The 20123-nt window shown below is 37.6% G+C and overlaps 1 protein-coding gene across 1 annotated transcript; it reads left to right on the top strand.

Annotated features, from left to right (window-relative positions):
• Nucleotides 1–2739: 2739 nt before the first annotated feature.
• znf408 (zinc finger protein 408) lies at nucleotides 2740–19294 on the top strand. Its single transcript, XM_007576837.2, has 9 exons — nucleotides 2740–2867; nucleotides 4437–4686; nucleotides 7024–7082; nucleotides 8157–8326; nucleotides 12301–12872; nucleotides 13573–13782; nucleotides 14267–14390; nucleotides 16143–16376; nucleotides 18645–19294. Exons 2-9 carry the CDS (start codon nucleotides 4441–4443, stop codon nucleotides 19133–19135), a joined length of 2106 nt encoding a protein of 701 aa, XP_007576899.1. The 5' UTR covers nucleotides 2740–2867; nucleotides 4437–4440; the 3' UTR covers nucleotides 19136–19294.
• Nucleotides 19295–20123: the final 829 nt, after the last annotated feature.

The following is a 20123-nucleotide window of genomic DNA, read 5'->3' as shown; positions in this document are numbered from 1 at the left end:
CTAAATATTTAAAGCTTAATATTTACCTTTGCTAACTAAATATTAAGTTTGAACCTAAATATTAAATTTTTAAACTAAATATGTAGCTTGAAACTATGACATTTATAAATGAATAAATAACATTTTACAGCAGGCTGTGTACTCAAATTGTTGTTAATTTTTGACTTTTTATATTTTTTGTGCAACTTTTCAAACGCTATCCTATATATTAGGATGCTCAGTTAAAAAAACCACAGAGGACAAAATATTTACACATGAATGTCCAATATTTCTTCTAGATCCCACTAATATGAATGTATTCAGCTGAATGCTTTAGGTTCCAGGTCGTCGTTCTGGAGACAGAAATGACCATTTTTAGACAAAAGTCTGTACATTTAGAGACTTGCAGCAAACAGGAAGATTTTAGAGGATTTTAGATTTTAAAGCAGCAGCAGCTTGTCATGTTGGTGGGATTATTTTCAGCATTGTCTCTGTTTTATCTGATCACCAATGCTGTGCAGTGCACAGATTTTTATAAATCACTGCTGTAAACCTCCAGGTTCCTTCACTTGATGTCGCTTGTGCTTGTGTGTTGCATCACTGTTGCCGTTTGTGGGGGCTGAGCCTCCGTTAAACATGTTGTCACCTGCTGCATAATAAAATAAAGACGCTGTAAATGTGCCTGTTGTTTGTAAAGGTCACTTTGTTTTCTGTTGTTTTCATCCCACATCAAAATTTCCACCAGTTTGAAGGAGATGGTTCAGATTTAAACTACAAGCAGCACAAGTCTTTGAGAATCTGCAGCTTTTTCACTCTGATTTTTCCTCATTTATCAGCACAAAATATAATAATGTTTTCTTTTCCTGCCTTGGACCCGTCCTTGTTTCAGAGCATGAACTCACATCTTTCATAAACAAATACATAATGTTTTGTTGGAAACTTATCAGAATTATTTAGGAAAAGATATTTTTTCTGCAAAAGAAAATCTCAAACTCTTGATTCTAAACTTTTCTTGATATATTTTAATGTTTTGTTGTGTTTTTTTTATTAGAAATAACTTTTTTTTTATTTCTGTTAAGTCCTTTTCTGATAATTATCCAGAAAATATAAAAGTACAGATAAGCTGATTAAAAAGTACAACACTAACATTTCTACTTGAGTAACAGGAAGTCCTTCCTTCTAAAATACTTTAAATATTGAAATCAGTAGTACTTGTTGAATGTATTTCCCCAATGCAACTGTCTAGAATATCATTATGTATACCAACTGTATGTATATTTTCTTTGTTAAATCAAAAATGTTGTGTAATTTTAAATAGATAAACTTTTTATTTATTTGTGACTTTCAGCATATTTCTGGGCACAATTCAAACTCTCCACTTATGGCTAAATTTAAACATATAAACTTTACATTTTATACAAAAATAAGACCTGAAAATTTTTCTGAACAGTGAAAAAAATATGGGAAACTAGAAATATGTTGGATTATTTTGAGCCATATAAAAGAAAAATATGCATATTATATCTCTATATTGATAAAAAAAAATAATAAAGAAAATATACATATATCAACTTTTATAATATATACAAGTATATACCTTAGACTACATACAGTAAGGACATTTAATTGCCTGAGTGACTGATCAAATTCATCCAATAGTAAAATATAAATATGTGTTGGAAAGGAAAACAACTGATTCAATAAATTGTTGAATGAGAATAAACATAAATTTTGCTTGTGCAACATCCTTTCTGCTGCTAAAGTAAGAATGAAATCCCTGTTTTGTGTTAGTGGAACAGCAGCTCCAGCAACTCCCTGATGTTTTTGGAAAGGATGACTAAAACACCTTTCACCTGTTTGCCTGCGTCTCAAAGCGTTACGTGTTCCTGCAGCAGCAGGTGGGATAAGCAGACAGCTGCCTGACTCATGAGAATAATAAAAATATGGTGGATTTCTGTTTGTCTAACAGGCGGGGTTGGTGTCAACGTTTCCTCTACTCTGAATGGGCTTTTTTTAAAGGATTTCCAGCTGTTAAAGTCATGACAGGAAAGGTGTGCAGCAGATTCACCGCAAGGTAAGAATGAGGAAAGATCAGAGAAACTGCAAAAAATCCAAGAGCTCCAACTAAAACCTGACTTTAATTTATTGCTGCTAAATGTTGATAAAAGAAATAATATAAATATACATAAAATATAAAAATAAATATAAAATAAATAAATCAAATAAAGCAAACTAAAATTGTAATAAAAAATGTACAAATATTTTCCCTTCAGATGTAGAAGTTATTAAATTACTTATTCAGATTAAAAAAGTTTTTTTGGGGGGGAGGGTGCGGGGGGATAATTTACTTATCATAAATGATAGTAAATTTGAATCCATCTATAAAAACGACCTCTAGATGGCAACTTTGTTGCATCTGTGGCCGTTTGTATTAGTTTAATTTACTAATGTGACCAAAATAATGCGGCTGGGGAGACCTAAAAGTGCTGACATGTATATGAAACATATCTTTTGTAAATTAACTCGTTAAAATTAAATTACTGGATTCAGAACACTACCAGTTGTATTTTATAGTATATAAACCCAATGTCGTCTTTTTAACATAGCTTTTATGATGAAAGAATCTAAATAAAATATAAAATGTGTTTAAACTAATATATCTATATTTTTAGGACGATAACTGACCATACATCAAGCAAGTACACTCACATTTGTTTGTAACGGTTGGGCGGAACTAAATAAAACAACCCATGTTTCCGACCGGACTTCCGCTGATTTGTTTTTCTTTGCTGGATAAGGATAGCTTTCCCAGAGTTAATTTTAACGGAGTGAACGGTATTTTTTTTAAAACAAACACCACTCGACTCAAGACACCGATCACATTTAGTGTATGTACAAACCCATTTGTTCCTAATCTGATTTTTTAAAACCGTTTTTCGGTCTAGAATATGAACCGGTTAGCCTTCGCTAACCGATGCTAAACTAGTATTATGTTCATTTCTATAAACTCCAACATTTAGTTTCACCGCCAGCATTAGCGGTTTATAAAACGTTCCGATGTTTATTGAATTGATTTTATGAATATTAGAAATCATAGAACCCTTCAAAATAAAATTGAGTTTAAACACATTCGAAATACGTTTAGCATCATGCTAACAGGTTCATTTCTGTTGGTCAGCTGTGAGTTTCTCTGAGTTATGAGCTAAACTAAATGCAATCAACACAATAATAATGGATTATTTGTGTGTTCTTTTTTAACCCAGTGGAGCTCCAAATGTGCCACAAATAAGTCATTAAACTATAACTTAAATGCGTCCATTAATTAATAAATTTTCAATAATAAATAACTAATAGGGATTTTTTTGGTCTCCCAAAATACAAAGTAAATTTAAGGAAAATGTTACTAGAAATATAAATTTAATACAGGAATTTGCATATCTTACTGTTCCCTTATGCTTGAAATTATCTGTATTTTAGAGTAGGGGTGAAGCATATGGGTTTTTTTTTCTTTTTTTTTTTTTTCTACAGGTAAACCACAATTTTTTATCAAAATTTCCCTAAACACAAACTTAGCTATGAAGCAGAAATATTTAACAGTTCAGTTTGTCTGATTAACAAATTGTTTAGGAAGTTAAAATAAGTTTATGAAAATACAAGTGATGGAAAACAATAGACAGAATGACTTTTAATATGACGTCTTTGTGTTTGTGGTTCAGTTACATGTTTACTCACCCTTAATTTAGATCTGTGCTTCAGTTTTGGCTCTCATCATTGTATATTTTGACAGTTAAAGTCAACATATTTAATTTGAGTTATTCACCACCGGCTCCTTTGTTGTGGGGAAGTAAATACCAAAGGATTTCAGTAGTTGACTGAAGTGTCTCACCAATAACAGCTAAATACATTTTGCTGTAAACTGTGACAAGGCATTGAAGTTAGCAAAGCACTGGAGCCACATGCCAGAGTTTAAAATAACCAACTGAAGTTGACAATGTTATTTAAGTTAAATATTTTAAAGTAAGTCGTTTTTGTTTGTAGTTCATGTTAGTCTGGATTTGAACTAATAAAGATCTTGAAAAGAGCTTAAAAAACTTGGGTTAAACTTAATTAAATTATTTTAATCATTTTAAAATGTGTTTTTATTGTTTGTTTCAAAACAGAAAACCAGATATGATGAGGACATGATGCATAAACTCAGCAGCTGTGAACTTATCGGTCTTGGTTCTAAGAATAATCCAGGCAGCTCATGTCTGATCCTCTGTCTTTGTCCCTCTGCTCTGAAGGAAAGTCTGATTAGGAATTTCACGCTTTGGTTTTCACTGAGGAGCTGAGCTTCAAAGCTGCTGAAATCCCGATAGGTGGCGATAATCTGCTCCGGTTGTTATCCTGTTCCAACGTGACAGGCACAATCTTAGTTGAATAATAAAAGTCTCTGGTACGTTTATTTCCCTCCCCAGGTGAATGGCCCGTCTTCTGCCTGATCTCGCCTCCTTCCTGTCCTCGGTTCTGCCCCGCGGCTTCGCGTTGGGCCCTTCGCTGCTGCATGAAGGCAGCGTGGGGCTTTGGTGGGTCGGTGGCCCGCTGGAGGCCGGAGCCCCGCTGGGGACGGAGGGCGACGCACCGCGGGCCACCAGGACGCGTTCAGACCCGCTGAGCAGTTCCTCTGAAAACGACCAATCAGGAGCTGCTTGTTCTGAGGATGAGCAGGTGAAGCTTCCTCCTCAAACATATTCAAACTGTTTCTGTCATTCAGAAATGAGCTTCAGTTGCTAATTTACTTAATTATTAAAATATCTTAAATGTTTATTTGACGCTTTGTTTCAGGTGGAAATAAACAGAGTTGAATTTATTTACTTAATTATATTTACTTGTGTCACTGTTGTGAAAAAATTACTTCTAGGAGTATTTTTATTACGCTGTAGTAATTTTATTATGAAGTATTTCTGTGTTTTGTTCTCAAGTAGTTCCTTTTTTTTGAAGGACAATTTTGTTTACAGAGACTTAATTAATTTCATTTGTTGTTTCTGTTATTTTGTTTATTAATTTGTATATCAATCAATCAATGAAGTTTATTTGTGTAGCATATTTGAGCAACAAGGCATTTCAAAGTGCTTTACATCATAAAAACTCAAAAATAAAACATCTATTTTATAATTAATTAATTTTATTAACAACTTCTATGACAATTTATTGTCCAGAAAACTTTATCTTGGCAAAATCTTATGATTATAAGAAATTTATAATAATGAAAAATAAACAATAAGTGGTAGCATGTAGAAATTAAATAGGAGGGGTCCTAGGACAGAGCCTTGTGGTTGCCCAGGTGTGATTTCTGCCCATTCTGATGAGAATTTACCTATTAAAACAAAGAAATTCATGTTCTTTTGGTAAAGTTTGAACCATTTAAGTGTTGGAGCAGAGAGTCCTATCTGTATGTACGCTGCATTAAGTGTCTTTTGATCCAAATACTGTCACTTATCCTGATAGATTGACAGATTCTGCAGTTAATGTCCATAGATAAAAACCACCAGACGTGTCAGCGGTGGTTCTGTGAAGGAGCTGCTGAAAGGAACCACTTTCCTCTGACGGATGAAGCTGGAGTTTTTACCCCTCTCCTTGAAATTTCCCTCATTCTTCAATTAATAGCCTCTGTTTCTAAACTCTAAAATCTTTATATCTGCAGCTGACGCCCATTAAGCTGCATCACATGAAGAGATTCGGTTTCATTCAGAGCTCCTTTCATGGATGCAATCCTTCACAGATTTTCCTCACAGTGAGCATATTTTAAGGCCTATAAATAAGAGAAGTAGTGAACACTTTGTATCAAAGATGCTGATTATTGTCTGCCTGTTAAATGGCCTGATCCTCCATGTCTGAGTGACTTCGAGACATCAGCTACTGTCAGCCTTGAAGTTCTTCATAATGGCGTCTCGGTCTGGTGCTGATTTGCAGAAGGAACGAACGAACTGAGAATCACTGCGCTCAATTAATCTCTGATCCCGTGGGAAGATAACGAAATTGTCCTTGTAATTTTCAACAAATGTTCTGCTGAGAAATGTACAAAGAGACGCAGCGAGGCATGAAAAGATGAAGCAGTGATATGTTTTCAGAGAGGTGCTATTCAAAGCACAAACGATGTGGACAGAAATTACTGCTGGTTATATTTATACCGATGCCTAATAGTCAGTCCAGGTGTGAAAAGTCATTAAAGAGATTAAAAGTACCAGATTTAATGTAGCAAAAGGAACATTAAGAGAGAGAAGCTTTGGGTCACTTTCTAAGGAAAATAATAAATGATTGTCATGGGAAATCTCGGTTTGATTAAACTGCTGGATTTTGGTTTTAGTTGAAGTTTGAAGTAAAATGCATGGACTAATTTTTCTGCATCTGTCAGCTGACATCTAATTCTGGCAAGATTGGTTCTAGAAACCCATTTAGGATGGGATTCCTGGTGTTTGATCCACTCTAATCCAACTCCAGTTTGTTTGCGTAGAAAGTCTGGTTTGTTTGGGGAGGTGTGAATGCACAATCGAACTCTGGTCCACATACAAACCTCGGTCTCGATTCGGTTGAAGTGAACTCTGGTGCCGTTTGAATGCATATGTGAACACCAACCGGACCTGGAACCACTCCAAAAGCAGGAAGCAGGCAGTTTCTTTCAGTGGTTCTGGGTACAGCGCCCCCACAGGCGAGGAGGGGAACAGGTTTTTCAAAGGCTTTGACTCAAAGCAGTGAGAAAGAAAACGAAGCAGCTAAAATGTTGCCACTTGTGTCCCCTGAACCGAGTCTTCTGAGCTCTTAAAAACACGTCCTGGTCATTATCTCTAGAAAAGTACTTACTAAAATGACAACTGAAAATCAGTCACTAAGAGATCTTTGTAGTCTGAATAACTTTTTGGGTAAATACAGCAGAGTATCATCAGCATATTGAGTAATTTTATTCAGTTTTGTCTAACAGTTGGCAAGGGCAAAGCATGTAAAACGATCTGGTCGGAGCATAAATAATAATAAATACTTATTTATTATTATTTATTGTGTTTATAGGCACTGATGGGGGGACCAACCACTCAGGAAGCTCCTGCACAAAGAGCCACATGGTTCAAGTAAGTCCACACAATAATACAGTTTCAACTCAACTAAGTGATGCAGATTCTACTGAGAGCAAATAATTAATGTAAGACATTTTTATTCTCTTTTTCTACCTACTTGGTCTCATATTTGTTGATTGTTACCAGAGATGCACCGATTCAATATATCTGTCAATGTAGATCTGGTATCAGTGACAATAAGGGCAGATCTAATCAGTCTAATTCTATGCTTTGTGCTCTGAGCGACATCATGCTTTATTATTTATTTTACATTATATTTAGAATTCATAATTACATTTCTGAACCATTTGAAAGGTTTGCTACAGTTTATTTCTGCGTGTTTGACCAAAGTAGTCGGTCTTTGTTTTAATTATTGCAGTGACTGGACAAATTAAAGTTTAGTTGTTTTACATGTTTGATCAAGCTTGTGAAGCTGCTGGTGCATTTAAGAGAGCTGTACTGGTGCAGAGTTACCAATTTCTGTGTTAAAAAAACAAAACAACAGCCGTTTTTCTGAACCGGGTCAGTGTCGGCTGATACTGGGCCTCAGATATCGGTGTCGAAAGTGGAAAAAAAGTGGATCGGTGCTTCCCTAATTGCTACTCCTGTCAAAGCTTTGAACTTTGTGTTTCCCTTGGATGCTAACCTGATACTTTTTGGCTCTAATTTGTTTCTCTTGAACCCCAGAATAGTGCCGACTCAACACTTTGGCTCAGCGTTTCAGCTTGAGCTTTTTTGATGCTTCTGTTAACTTCAAACTCCAGATTTTAATTTCTAAGAATGACACATTGTGTCACTGCTGCAGTCTGCATATCATCTGCTCCTCTGAGGCGCCCTGATTAAAATCTGCCCCAGTTTTCTTCCCCACAGAGTCTAATGGGGAACAATATAATGCACCACCATGTTCCTTTGATGAGCCACTTAGAGACATAAAATAAATATTTATCCTGATATCCATACAGCCTGCTCTTCTCATAATATGGACTGTTCCTCCCATGCCATCGGCGGCCTCCTGCTGCGTTTCATTCTACGGATGCTTTCATGCAATCTGAGCTGCATTCAGTTTGCCACCGTTTGTTTTTCCCTCAGCTTTGCCTGCCAGGCGCGATGCAGGGCCCAGCAGAACGTGGCGGTGCGGTGCGCCTGCGGAGGGTTGTGTGACGATGCGTGTGTGGGTGTGTGTGTGCGTGCGTGTCAGGACATCCATCCGGGAACGGAGCTGCTGGTGTTCGATGAGGCGCTGGGAAAAGGTCAACCAGGTGAGTCCAGCGATTTCACAGCTGATTTATAACCCCAGCTGGGCCTGGCATGGCTACACATTTTGCTGGACGATAAATTGTCCCAGAATTTATTGTGATGAATAACAATATTGTTGTTTTGAGACCATTTTCAAGAACTCTGATGCTGATTGCAGAGTAAAAATGCAAGGACAGATTCTCAATAAATAAACTTTACATTCTAAAGAACATTCAACACTGGAACTGTCTGAGATTTTAAATATCCCAAATAAATAAAAACTACAGAAACAACAAATAAGATTAAAAAAAAAACAAAAAAACTGTCCTTCAAAACATAAGAAGATAGTTGAGACCAAAGCAGCAGATTGAAGAGTTTTACCATCCAGTCATTGGTAGAACAAGAAAAACAATAAATCATGCACATGGAAATAATTGTTTTATTAATTAAATTAAAAACAATTAAATTAAATTGGGACTGGGCTAACACTGACTAGTTTTAGGTCAATCGGCCAAAACTGTATATTCAGTTTGTCCTGGACTCATTTATCATGAGATGGATAAAAGTTTTTCATTCCTTCACATTACGGCTCTGCGTTTGTATCGAAGGGCCAGAAAGTTGCTTTGTCTCTGTTATAAATATGTACAAATCTTTCTGTTAATGTAAAAAGAAAAAGTTAAACTGCGACGTTTCCATTAAATAAGACATGAAGTTAACAATGATTTATTGTTTTTCTCTTTTCTCTCTTTTACCAAAAACTGGACGACTAAAGTCTTCAGTCTGCTGCTTTGGTCTCAACTAAACTTTATTTTGAAGGACCGTTTTGTTTACAGAGACGTCATAATTCATTGTGTTTGTTGTTTATCTATTTTGGAAGTTTAAAATGTTCCAGTGTTAAATGTTTATTAGAATTTAAAGTTTATTGATCTTTGAGAATCTGTTCTTGCAGCGTATTACCTGAAAATCGCCTCAAAACAACAAAATTATCATTTATCGTAAAAATAAAGTTTTTATCATGACAGACTTTTCTGTGAGAAATATTTATGATCAAAGTTTTTTGTGTACGCAGAGTGAGCTGTGCTTCATATTTTTAAATGATGTATTTGGTTTTAAATAGAAACATTTAAAGTTGGCATCAGACGACCATCCGGTCGCTTCGCCTCTGAAGTTGTTTCAGTAAAGTTTTTAGTGCATTTTCAGTCTTTAATACCCTCAAAAAATTAATTCACCGAGAGATTTTCAACACAACTGGATGCTCAATGATAGCAATATTAAGATTTAAAATCAGTTTGCTAGTCAGCAGGATTAAACCCGAAACGAAGATGAAATCTGGAGATAAATAATAGTCAGGAGGAATAATTTCATTATCAGATAAATGAAAACTCAAGCAAGAAAAGAAAACCATTAGGGGGCGTTTGTCATGTTAGAATTGGACGCTCTCCAGCTCTGACAATCCTTTATTGTTTCTGCTTGGCGGAGCTTTTAAGTGCTGCGATTGATGCGACGATGAGGAGGAAGAGCCCTGCAGCAGCGCGCGGTGGATGTCTTATTAAACTGGCTTCCCTCTCTTAGCACGCTGATTCAGACAGATTGGGACTGTAGATCTGAAAAGTGTCTTTAAAAACAATTGGAAATACTAAATTAAAGATAAGACGATAGGCGGCGGATGGCTGCAGGGAAGTCATGTTGGATTTGAAGAGAAAAGAAAAGTGGAGGGAATAATAATAATAACCTGGTGATGAAATGAGCTTTGAAATGATGAAAGAATGAAAAGAAGAAATGAAACTCAATGCAAACATTAGAAATCCGTTCTTAATACATCTGCTTACAAAATAAACATTTTATTTGATGAGAGGGTTGAGACATAGTTTAATTCACAGAAGCAATAAGTTTTCCTAATTAACCAATTATTAAACTAGCAGTAATCAAAGTTAATTGGCGGCTCTGTTTGTTGTTTTGCTTCATGAGCACAGAAACATCCAGTGGCAGGAAAATCATCAGGAAGAAATGAATAAAATGTCCCCTGCAAAAGTATTCAGACCCCCTGAAATCATTTTGTTACGTTACTATCATAAACATTAATCTGTTTCATTGTGATGTTATATTGCAGACAACACAAAGAGGTGAGATGAAGTAAAATAACTTTTAGTTTTGAACTCCACAAATCTGATCTTTATGGAAAGGAAAGTAAACATGTGGAAGATGGTTTCCTACTCAGAGGAAACAAAAACTAACCTTTTAACCTGAATCTCTGAATACAAATTTAATCTCAAAAACAGATCATAAAGCGAATTACCGTATTTTCTGGAATATAGAAGTATAAATCACATCATGAAGAGGAAAAGACACGTAGAATCAGTCCAGGCTGTAAGTGGCAGGACCAGACCGAACTATGAAAAACAGTGAGAAATACGGCCGAATATTTTCATTCAGAAACGATTATCTGCATCAGACTGAAGGAAATACAAATTATTTGTTTGAAACTTGCACTCTGCGCCTCAGCCGTTTTTAGCAAAGTAGTGGAACCAGTTCTGGATAACAAAACAATAATAAATATTGGATGGTAGCATTTAAATGCAAGGAAATAAAACCACTCCAGACCTCGCATTTGTACGGAAAAGGATTAGGGTCACTGAAAAAGTTACTTTTTACTCTGAATTCAAACTATTTTCTCTGAATTGTGATTTTTTTCAGAAAGTTCAGACTTCAATCTTCTGAGATTAAAAGTCAGATTTTTTTTATGTGGTCTTGATTCTCTTCTATACATTTTGACGTTTCACGGTGGATTCACCTGTTGCAAAAGTGCCAAAAACACTGTTATTACACAGCGTTATGCTGCAACGAAACCTTTGCACCTTTCTCCCTGCAATACATTGGATTCGCTGCTCCATCTTCACTGATGTAGCAGAAAATCAGACGCAGAGCAACAAAGAAAACAGCCTGGAGCTGCAAAGAGCGGAGCGTCCTTGAAAAACAAGGAAGGCCATTCTGCACATTTTTATGTGGAGGAAATTTGTCCTTTAGATTTTCATTCATTTTTAATTTGTCAGAATTGTTAGGAGTCTCCAAGTGAGGAAATTATAACAATGGATCCCTGTTAGCCAGGAAGCTGGTCTTCAAAATGAGAAACGTTTGACAATGAAATCACTGAAATATTTAATAGATCTTGCAGAAATATTTAAAAAATAATTACAGCTCATATAAAGTGTTGATTCGTTTATAAAATGTATAATAATTAACCATTTCAGTTATAAGTATGTTGCTCCTAAATGTCTTCTCCTTTTAAAACCTGACTTCTGTTCAGCTTTTATGAGAGTTAATGTGAATTTAAATTGTTCTTTAACTGAGCAAAGAAAAGACTCCAAAGTTAGTCAAGTTTTGAATATATAGTGTTTATATTAGTCCTGCTAGAAAAATTCAATTAAACAGTTAAAAATCTGTATTGTATTTTTTCTGCGTATTTTCCTTTATAGCAATCAAGTTCAACGAAGTTTATTTGTATTGCACATTCCAGCAACAAGGCAGGTCAAAGTGCTTTACATCACTAAAACATAGGAAAAGCATCAGAAACTCATAATCACCAGTTGTGAAACCAGTAACAAGCAGTACATTTTGTCAAGAGCCTTCATCAAAATCATCAATTCATATCATGTATCCTGATCAATGTTTCAGTTATTATTAATCAAAATCAACTGCAACCAGGTGGGTTTTAGTATAGATTTAAAGGAACTCACTGTTTCACCTGTTTTGCATTTTCCTAGAAGTTTGTTCCAGATTTGTGGTGCATAGAAGCTGAATGCTGCTTCTCTGTGTTTGGTTCTGGTTCCGGATGCAGAGCAGAACCAGAACCAGAACCTGAGAGGTCTGGAAGGTTGATTCAACAACAGCAGATCTTTAATGTATTGTGTTGCTAAGCTGTTCAGTGAACAGAAGTATTTTAAAGTCTATTCTCTGTAAAATGTTTTGTAAATGACTAATGTCTTGTTTTGTTGGACAGATACGAATATGAAGCAGGAGCCAGAGAGCAACAAAATAAAGACTCTGGGAGAGGAAAGGCTCAAAGAGAAGAAGAAAACTCTGCAGGATGAGGAAGAACATTGCAGACTGACTGCCAGTGTCATCAAACCTCGTCCTTCCCCTCAGAGGAGGATGAGGAGGAGGAAAACCGTCCCATGTGAGCCGAACTCAGACCGTGAGAAAGAGCAGGACAGGTTGACAGACAAACCAAACCTTCCTGTTCCTCCGCCCGTTCGCTCCAGCTCCCGTCTGGCTGCTAAACCGCGGCGGTTTCACAGCATGTCCGCCGGATCGAAGCACCATCCTGCGTCCGACTCATCCAAAACCACCAAGGGACAAAGCAAAGACTCGGCCGAGGCGCCCGAGGTTTCCCCGGCCGCCGGGTGGTCAGAGGTCAGAGAGAGACGGTACCGGTGCTCCAGCTGCGGGAAAAGGTTCTATCAGCTCGGTCACCTCCGGAAACACCAGTTCAGCCACACAGATGAGAAACCCTTCCGCTGTCGAGACTGTGGGAAAAACTATACCTCATCGGAAAGTTTCAGAGCCCATCAGGTAACAGATACAGAAATTATGTCTGTTATATTTGTAAGTTTAAATGAAACTCACGGAAAATTAGATTTAGCTTTCTGCTTTGAAGCAAAAGAAAACAAAACCGACATCACTCCACTGTGAGTTTTTGCATGTTTGTTAAATTAACACCCCGTCATTTTACAAAATGTTATATTTTCCTGTATTTCTCATTTGATTGTTTTTTGTTCTCTTGCCATTTGCTTAATAAAGTTTCTTTAAACAAAGTCAAACAAGGATGTGAGGAGTGGAAATGGACCAGCTGCGTAAACAGACTTCAAAATTAGAGCATGAATATAAATGTCTAATGACATGAAAAATAATTAAATCTTCAACACAAATATTGAACTTTATTCAACGGAAGTTTACAAAACAGCTAAATAAATTAGAGTTTGAAATGAGCTCTGCTACTATCACATTAGAGGAAGTGTTCCCTCTACTTTCTGGAGAAAATATACGGAGAAAATATGATGCAAACATCTATATCATAAAATCACAATTAGGTACATTTAAGTTTGCAGTTGACACAAAGAAACAGGGCGTGAATACAAGGCAAATCTACCAGTAATCAAAGACTGGATGAAATATGTGATTCTGAAAGAAAATCAATAGTTTTCCTCTGGATGATTCTCTGTTGTCGTGTCGGAGAACAGAAGAGGTGCTAAGACAAATGATTTGTTTCTAGTTGAGTCACAGAGGTGAGCGGCCATTTTCCTGTCCTCACTGTGAAAAGACGTACGGCCTGAAGCGAGACCTGAAGGAGCACCTGGTCCTGCACACCGGAGAGAAACCCTACACCTGCGAGAACTGTGGGAAATCCTTCGCACGACGCCCCTCGCTGCGCGTCCACCGCCTGCTGCACTGCAGCAGGAAGGTCTACATGCTGTCGCCAAAGGTAGCAACAATCAGGATGGTTTCACCTGCTGCATTTCCATCACAAATATCCACAAATCTTTGTCTATATTCTGCTAATGCAATTTCATTATTGCATTATTATTTAGTTCAATTAAATGAGAAATAAAATTAAAATCACATGAATTAAAATAATTAAAAATCATGACAGCTGCACATTGACTAACAAAAAAAGATATAATCCTGCTACTGTCGCCTTCATCGTTTCCACCAGAAACATCCAACTGTTGATCATGTGATGTGAAAAAAGTGTTTCCATTGCAGCTTTGTGTCTACAGTGGAACAAACTTTCCAAATTGGTGTGTTTCATTTTAGATCATTTATTTTTGCAATTTCAATTTGTGCAACCCTACGGATGCATTTAAAAGCAGCTACTGACGCCTCGCCTGTTCTGTTCAAATGAATTTGAATCCCAGCTTGTTTATTCCCAACCAGCCTCCTGACCCATTTTGTCTCCTCTCTCCCAGGTGCAGTGCTCCGTCTGCTCCAAGCAGCTGGCCAACCCCAATTCCCTGAGGAACCACATGAAGCTGCACACCGGGGAGAAGCCGCACATCTGCCAGCACTGCGGGAAGCGCTTCAGTCAGAAAGGTAACGCCGGCTCCGCAGGTGTGATGCTGCAGCTGCGGTCGGCTCTGATCCGGTCGGCTCTGATCGCCTCCGTGTCTCTGATAGCTGGGCCAGATAAAGGCTCTGAACGAGGAGAAACCAACGATTTGATGAAAAACATTTAAATAGTTAACGTTTGATTTAGATACAAGATTTATACACAGTCAGGAAGTTTTTCTGATTAATAATGTTCCAGATCTGGAAAAGTATGGAAAGAAACCAGATTAACTACAAACAACATCCATCCGTCCGTTTCAAAGTAGTTTTGTACAATAGGATATTTCTTTAATTAAAATCTATTTTCCTCCGATCGAGCAGCTTTTTGTTGAAGGCTGTAAATGTTTGTTTTTTGATGAGCAGACAGCAGCGCTGAGACTTTCCTGGAATAATGTGTCTGTAATTAGCTGCTGCCCTCCACATGCACCTCATTTTAACGTGTGATGAATCATCCCAGGTCATTTTCTGTCAGATCAGAATAATTGAACTGATAAGTCTAGACAGTCAGCTCCTTTTTAAAAACCCTCACAAAGGCGTGATCATTTCTGTTCTCAGCTCTTAACTCACAGAAATTGTTTTTTAAAAAAGAACGACTTGGCAGATATTCTTAGCCTTCAGTGCAGACATTTGTTGACCTCCTGGCTCTTCTTTGCCTGAATTATTGTTGGATTTTCATTCCTTTTTCTCTTATTATGTTAAACAAGAGAAGTTTATTATGTTAAACAAGAGGACATGACTGAGGTTACCAAGTGACGTTGCCATGGAAACCGAAGGACTCTTTGGGAAATAAGTGCTTTTAGTGTGAAATCTGATTTCTTGCTTGGAGATAGATTAGTGAAGATTTGATTTGGTGCCAAATTAGCAACTTTACTGATTTCTCTGATGATTTTCAAAATTTCTTGGTGACCTTTTAAATTAGGCAGCCAAACTTAACTACTATAAATATGGGAGATTTTAACACAATGCTGTTGTAGATGGAAAAAAGGAGTAAAATTCCAAGATAAAAGTCAGAAATTTCCAGGGTTTTTACTAGAACATTTCAGATTTTTTCTCTCTGAAATTTTTGAATTTTTAAATTCAGATATTTCTGAGTTCTTCTTGAAAATTTCTGAGATTAATCTCTGAATTTATTTGGGGGTTTTTTCTCGGAAATTTAGTCCTCTTCTTTTATTTTTTTTCCTATGCACCAGGCACTGTCACAGGTAACTCATTTTATGTACTTCATGTAGATATTTTAGATCTTTCCCTTATTTACTCATAGTCATTGTTAATTATGCTAATTCCAGAGGAGTCCAAATAAAAAAATTGTGTTGAATTGAGAGCATTTCTACGCAAAAAGATCAGGGCCAAATTCACAAAGAATCCTAGCCAAAAGTTACTGCTAGTGACAATTCCTAAAATTTCTGAAATCCTAAGATTTTTCTTAGAAAATCTTCAATTAAACTTTAATTTAGTTTTTAAGTTTTATATATATTTCTTTGCCCACAAGATCTCTGTTGTTACAAGAAGTTTGGACATCCCTGCTTTATGTGGATTCAGTTATCATTAAGTGGAAACTTGGACCAAACAGTTTTTTCTCTTTTTAGTTTCAGAGGAAACTTCTTTGATCAGTTCCTGCCGTCTCCCATCCATCAAAGAGACAGCACTGATTACTGGTTTTTTTGGAGGCTAATAAACCAGTTTCACATTGTTGGACAGATGCCTCTTCATTCCTGCCTTCCTGTCTGTCGGCCTCAGGGAACCTGGAGAGCCATCTGAGGGTTCACAGCGGGGAGAAACCGTTCCACTGCCCTGAGTGCCTGCAGACTTTCACTCAGAAGTCGGATCTCCAGCGGCACATGTTCACCCACACTGAGGGAGGGTTTCTTTGTAGCTACTGTGGGAAATCTCTGAGGGACCCCCACAGTCTGAGGTACCACGAGCGGCTGCACACCGGAGAGAGACCCCATCGCTGCTCAATCTGTGGCAAAGGTGAAGATGTCACTCTGAACACAATCAAACAAGTTCTGCATGTAGAGAAAAATCATCTCATATCTTCCTTGTTTTTCTGAGCCCAGATTGATTTTCCTTCCTCTTTCAGAAAGAACAGTTTTTTTATGTTTTATTCTGGTTGTCATGACTCCAAACTGAAAGTAAAGAGAGTCTCAGGCTTTTGAAAAAATAAGAGATTTCTAACAAAAGCTAAAAAACGATCCACATTGTTGCTGTAGCTTCATTGTTGAGGTGAAGGTTGATTATTAGCAGGAAACTTTGAAGATCGAGGTGTTTAAGATGACATGAATCCAGCAAAAGAACATTTAAATGTGTCACCCTAATCAGACTCTTCTGATGTATTTAAATCTTCAGTTAGCTTTCAGCTCCATCCATCATCTGTTTCCACCCAGCCTGAAACGTAGCAGCCAGGAGGATGAATAGTTTTCAGCTGAACTGCATTTCAGTTTTAATACTGAGGCTTTAACAGTGGATTAACACACTCCTGCTAATCTGCTAATCCATTAATAGCAAAACTAATTTATCGTTTAGCATTTTTGCTAACTTTGCTAACATTTGTCGCACTTAGCTTCCCTGCAATATTTTTAAAAATCTAAAAGCTAATTTACATCATTGCGTCGTTCCAGACAGTGGTGGGTACACTGCTTGGAGATAATCCATTATTAGCGGCTAATTTCTGTGTAGCGCTTTTCCTAACTTTGAAAAAGAGCACTTAGCTTCCCCAAATATTTTTTTTTCTAGATAAATGCTAAGCCACAAGTTTACTTGATTGTTTTGTAAACTTTCAGTTGAATAAAGTTCAGCATCTGTCTTGATGTTTTGGTTATCGGCATTTATGTTCATGCTCTTACTTTGAAGTGATTGTTTCTGTTTTCTCTCCCTGTGGTCTTTTTTTTTTTTCAAAATGCACGCCACACTTTCCAGATTTTTCTTTGTAAAAAATGTGAAAACCACGAATCATTCTTAAGACAACACTGTAGTTCAATCACATAACCAATAAAATACGATGAAGATTGTGGTTGAAACGTGACAAAATGTACTCAGTGGCGCCCTCTGCAGGTTATTCTGCGTCATTTAGATTAGTTTTATTACCAAACCATCTGTTTTTGGTTTTCATGACTGCAGGCCTCAGATTGACATCTGCACACAGACAACTAGATTTATAAGCACAAGAGTATTGTTCTTATAAAAAATGTGTGAAAAGAAAAAATGTGAACGACCTTCAGAAAGTTAGGAGCGCTGCTGATCAGCACTGCTTTAGCATAAAATATAAAGAAATTAGATGCAACTTGAAACTTCCTCAATGTTATTTATTGTAAAGATGTTATGTAGCTTATATCTTAAAGCTTTCAGAGACATTTGCATACATTTTATGCCTCAAGTTTGTCCTTTCATCATGGAGTTAGAGGAGTTTCAGGGCGGAAAAACTGCAGCTGAGGCGAAGCAGCGATACATGAGTTGATGATAAAGCCAGTTGGGGGCGTGAAGCACAAACCGGCACAATTCCCCGACCTCTTCCTCCTCCAAGCAAGCGCCGCCGTTTATCTCGCCCAGCAGGCTGCAGACGCTCTGTCCTGCATGCATGATTGGAAAGCACAAGCTGCTGATGACTCCGCACATGTTCACAGATTCTGTTCATCAAATGTTCATCAGTAAAAGAAAAACTTGTCTGCTGACTTCACTGGTTTCATTAACAATAAAGTCAGAAGCAAACAAGATATTTTCTGCCTAACGTGCAGAAAAAGCTGGAGAAAATAGATATTCCTGGTCATGGAGACAGTAGACTGTGGAGAAATATATATTTTTGCTTTTGCTTTCCCTTATACATGCGTTTTTGTCAGTGACGATATCAAGCAATCAAATAGAATATTGTCCTGTTCTGTGATAGCTGCTATAGCTAGTAAAAGAAATATATGAATGAGAAAATTCTTGTAGAGAACAAATCAATTCCTTTTTTAATAAGATTTTATTACTTAAATACTAAACGATTCAAACAGCAATTTAAGTCTCAAGTTTGAGATTTGGAAAAACTTTAAGTGCAGAAAACATGAGAATTAACATATTTAATCTTCAAAAATTAAAAAGGCATTGAGGCATTAGTAAACATTGTCTTTTATATTAAACTAAATTAATTAAGATTAGGTTAGACTAACCAATTAATCAGTTAATCAGATATTAAAATAATTGTTAGTTGTGGTCCTATAAAGCAAGAACTTTTTCACCCCACTGTGTTTGTTTCCTCCTCAGGCTACACCATGGCGACCAAACTGAGGAGACACATGAGGTCTTCCCACCTGAAGGAGAAACCGTACAGTTGCTCCTGCGGCGCCTCGTACACCTTGAAGCAGAGTCTGCTTCGGCACGAGGCTCAGCACCGGCCCAAGACAGAGGAACCGATGGCTTCGGGCTGCGGCCACCTGAAACCGGCCCGAGGAAGACCGAGGAAGACTGGGCTTCATCTGGAGACCAGAGGAAAGGATGAGGCACGGGAAAAAGACGAGAAAACGGTGAAAACATCAGAGACTGCAGGCGACGTCCAGCACACCGTCATTTACGTCCACACAGACGAGCTGCCTGCAGGGACGCAGCCGGAGCTGGTGGAGGTGGTGCTGCCTGACGGCGCGGAGCAATGCATTCTGGTCCAGGGGCAGCAGCAGCTGGGAGAGCTGCTGTTCCTGCAGGAGGAGCCGGACGGACTCTGCAGCGTGGCGGAGACCGTGGAGATAGACACGGTGTAACCCGAAGCCGACGATCAATCAGGTGATTGATTAATGAGATCCACCTTCCATCAGCCGACCTCGTCTGCATTTAAACTCGCTTATTAGGGAAAATTGTCCTTGAGCAACCTTCGTACGACAGATGTGAATGAATTAAAGCTGATTAACTGCTGATAATTCTGAAAAATACTCACAGTTTTCATTACCCAATGAAACCATCCATTTTCTGTACACCCTAATCCCAGTGGGGTCGGGAGGTGCTGGTGCCTCCAGCCAACGTTCCGGGCGAGAGGCGGGTCACCTGGACGGGTCGCCAGTCTGTCTCAGGGCAACACAGAGACAGATTGGACAAATGACCATGCACACACACCTAGGGAGAATTTAGAGACCAATTAACCTGACAGTCATGTTTTTGGACTGTGGGAGGAAGCCGGAGTACCCGGAGAGAGAACCCACCATGCACAGGGAGAACATGAGAACCTCATGCAGAAAGACCGGGACGGGAATCAAACCCAGAACCTTCCCTTCCTGCTGCAAGGCAACAGCTCTACCAACTGCACCACTGTGCAGTTCCCAACAAAACCAATAAAAAAGAATTTGCTTTGCTGGACTGAGGGCGAAAACGGGTCTTTATGTTTGTAAAGGTTGCAAAGTGTTTTACATCATAAAAACATCATACAGTCACCAGTTATTAAAGCAGCAAAAAACTGTACATGTTGTCAAGTACTGTAATCAAATTAATCAATATACATCAAATATATTGATCAGTGTTCCAGTTATTATGGATCACAGGAACTCTATCAGGTGGGGTTTTAGCCTTGATTTCAGCCGGTGTTTCGACTGTTTTGCAGTTTTCTGGAAGTTTTTTCCAGATTAATGGAGCATATCTTGATATTTCTGGGAATCTTTTAATCCTGAAAATGTTGTTCAGGTGATAAAAGGCCGACTTTGTAGATGAATTTATGTGTTTCTGGAGGTTTAGGTCTGAGTTTTAAAACATTTTTATGTA

Source organism: Poecilia formosa, unplaced genomic scaffold (genome assembly GCF_000485575.1).
Source record: "Poecilia formosa unplaced genomic scaffold, Poecilia_formosa-5.1.2 Scaffold417, whole genome shotgun sequence".
In the NCBI taxonomy this organism is placed as follows: Eukaryota; Metazoa; Chordata; class Actinopteri; order Cyprinodontiformes; family Poeciliidae; genus Poecilia; species Poecilia formosa.
Note: the sequence above shows the minus strand (reverse complement) of the source record. Positions and strands in the feature narration are given on the sequence as shown.